This window comes from Choloepus didactylus, chromosome 18, assembly GCF_015220235.1.
Source record: "Choloepus didactylus isolate mChoDid1 chromosome 18, mChoDid1.pri, whole genome shotgun sequence".
Lineage (NCBI taxonomy): Eukaryota > Metazoa > Chordata > Mammalia > Pilosa > Megalonychidae > Choloepus > Choloepus didactylus.
In genome coordinates this window covers 30,137,464-30,140,094 of record NC_051324.1, presented here as the reverse complement: position 1 = coordinate 30,140,094, position 2,631 = coordinate 30,137,464, and the positions used below count along the sequence as shown (strand labels likewise).

General features: G+C 45.3%; 1 protein-coding gene across 2 annotated transcripts; it reads right to left on the bottom strand.

The window, feature by feature from the left end:
• Positions 1-232: 232 nt before the first annotated feature.
• LOC119514266 (eotaxin-like) lies at positions 233-2,042 on the bottom strand. Of its 2 annotated transcripts, none has more exons than XM_037809953.1 (3): positions 1,967-2,042; positions 703-817; positions 233-338 (listed from the first exon to the last, which is right to left on the bottom strand). In XM_037809953.1, exons 1-3 carry the CDS (start codon positions 2,040-2,042, stop codon positions 233-235), a joined length of 297 nt encoding a protein of 98 aa, XP_037665881.1. The 2 variants fall into 2 exon arrangements, with proteins under 2 accessions (XP_037665881.1, XP_037665882.1); XM_037809954.1 differs by having other exon boundaries at positions 703-811.
• Positions 2,043-2,631: the final 589 nt, after the last annotated feature.

Here is a 2,631-nt window from a genome sequence, read left to right as displayed (position 1 = left end):
AAGGGTAAGTGACCTGCCCAAAGCTTTACATTTCAAAAGTGACTGATATTTGTGGCAGATACATTTTCAAAACTTCAAAAAATTAAATGCAATATGTTATTTTAAATTTTTAAATAAAACCTATCCCTTTTGACATGATGACAAAATTATCCCAGAATGCGTCTCAGGAAGGCCATTGAAAGTGAATCAAGCATTTCACAGTCTCTGATTTGGTCTCAAAATAAGTGAACACTTATGACTTCGGAGTTTGGAATTTTCGGTCCAGATACTTCATGGAATCCTGGACCCACTTGTCCTTGGGGTTTGCACAAATCTCCTTGGCCAGCTTGGTCTTGAAGCTGTAGAGGACAGAGGTCACAATCAGCATTGCCTTTGAGGATTCTGTCTACCCTAAATCTTCCAGAATCTTTTGCCATGGGGTGAAGTGGTTGTTGTGGTTGAGGAGGAAGGGAGGAGAGAAAGCATGAGACTCTGGGGTGGGTATCCCACCCTTGCTCTTGCCTGGCAGGAACTGGTATGACTTGCACAAGCTCCCAGGCAGGGAGCTAGCAGTAAAATTTTCTCTTGAGAAAATTCATGGATTGGATTATAGAGGTTGAACAACTTGAGTCTTTGACTCAAAGTAACTCTAATGCAGTTCTGGGTCTCCATGCCCTAGAAATGAATTTTTTGGGCTGGGGAGGATGGGCTTTGTCTACTCACATCACTGCTTTCTGTGGACATTTACCAGTGACTTTTATGTAGCTCTCCAGTCTCTGAATGGGGATCTTCCGACTGGTCATATGAAAGCAGCAGATGGTGGGGATAGAAGCTGCATTTGTTGAAAAAACAAACAGAAAAGATGATCCATGAATGACTTGGAGATGTTTTAAAGAACAACTTTGTAAGGAATATTGGAAGAATGCAAGGAAATATAACAGGCGGAGGTGAAAAACCATCCATTCTGAAGTCCTGTGCCTCTGCCCCTGACTCAGTGTCCTCAGCTGTACAGGAAACCCTTCACCTCAGACAAGGCTATGGAGAAATCATTGGCTGATGTGATAGGCTCTAGCTCTGCTGTTAGGAAGGGCTTTGTGGCTATGATATACTCGAAGTACTGTTCACTAAACATTTCCAGTTCTCTGCTTTCTGCACCCATGGTACAAAAGCATTTTTTTGTTCATTTTTGATTGGTTGGAGCCATTAACTAGTTTTAACCAAAAAAGTAATAAGAGGGAGTGACACATGTCATTTCTGAGCCAGAGAATATGGTTGCCATGCAAGACCCTCCAGAACTTTCTTTTCCTTTGCCAAACAACCAGCAATATTCCAGACGGCAGCTGCCCCATCAGTTTAGAACCCTGAGCAGAAAAAACAATGGCAGAACCCCTGTTAATACATAATAGGTATTTAATGTGAGCAAGGCGTTATCCTTTTTTTGTTTTAAGCCATTGTTAATTTGGAATTGTTTGTTACCACAGCATACACTACTTTATTCTGCCTGATACACTCAATAAATCCATGTCATCAGAGGATGGGAAGATGAGTTCTGGTAGAAACACCAGGATATTATTCTCAAGGGTTCCAGAGTTAAAACATATCACCCAAGAGATTCCCCTGGGACCTCATCCCCTTCCTCCAACAACTATCTCTGAAAGCTCCAGTAATGATTCTAGGCCCCTAGTCAACAGGAATTTTTCTCTCCACCACTGCCAAAAAGGCCCACCGGACTGACAGTCATAGAGCAATGTGGTGCTATGGATGCACAAGCATGTCTTCCAAGATCCATTTCATGGGGCCCGGCCTCGGTGGCCTGGGCTTCCGGGTCTGGCTCTTCCACTGCCTGCATGTGAGGCACTTTTTGCCCACTCATGACACCTCCTTCCCCATCTTTAAAATGCAGGCTTTGCAGTGAGTCTCTGAAGATCTTGCTGATCTGATAATTCCTTAGGTAGTTCTTTTTCCCTTAGGGAGGAAGGGTTCTTACCTGGCTGAGCAAGCACCTGAGGACTGAACGTGACTGCTGCAAGGAGCAGGCAGAGAAGAGCTGCAGAGACCTTCATGCTGGGGGGTGAGGCTGTGAGCTTCAGTGTGAGGTTGTCAGATTCTGCATGTCCCAGCCTCGGCTGCTTTGCTGCCTTTATAGGAAGTAGAGAGGGTGGGGAGCTCCCAGGGGTCTTTGCTGGCCAGGGTCATTGTCCAGTAATGTTGAAGGTTGTCCTGACTATGATGAGCAATTTCCAGATCCCAGCGGTAAGCACGACATAGAAAGGCAAACAGTGGGCTGGGATTTGGCACATTTTCCATCAATCCTGGGATTGAGAGTGGCCAGGGAAGAGAGTATGTAATTGTGAAATGATGTGCACAGATGGTAATCCAAAAGGACTGTACTAGAAAGCTCTGCTTTCTCTGAAACAAAACATCTGTAGAAAGGAAAGCAGCAAGAAAACCAGGCTCAGGGGCCAGGAAACCAGGGGAGATGAGGAGAGCCCAGAACCTTCCTTGGTTGCTGTGTTCACCTGGTGGTCTCCAGGACTTCAGAGACCAGGAAGGGGCTGCAAAACTTCTGCAAGTCTCCCACCCAGGTGCAGAGAGATCTCAGCTGCTCCGAACATTGCTGAGTCTGCAGTATCCAGGAATATAGCATCTGAG

Excerpts from the sequence above, each read along its gene's own strand:
- LOC119514266 (XM_037809953.1), bottom strand. The coding sequence starts at position 2,042 with ATGAAGGTCTCTGCAGCTCTTCTCTGCCTGCTCCTTGCAGCAGTCACG. Across the intron at positions 818-1,966 it reads TCAGGTGCTTGCTCAGCCAG|ATGCAGCTTCTATCCCCACC; the intron begins GTAAGAACCCTT and ends TTTTTTCAACAA. Across the intron at positions 339-702 it reads TGTCCACAGAAAGCAGTGAT|CTTCAAGACCAAGCTGGCCA; the intron begins GTGAGTAGACAA and ends TGTCCTCTACAG.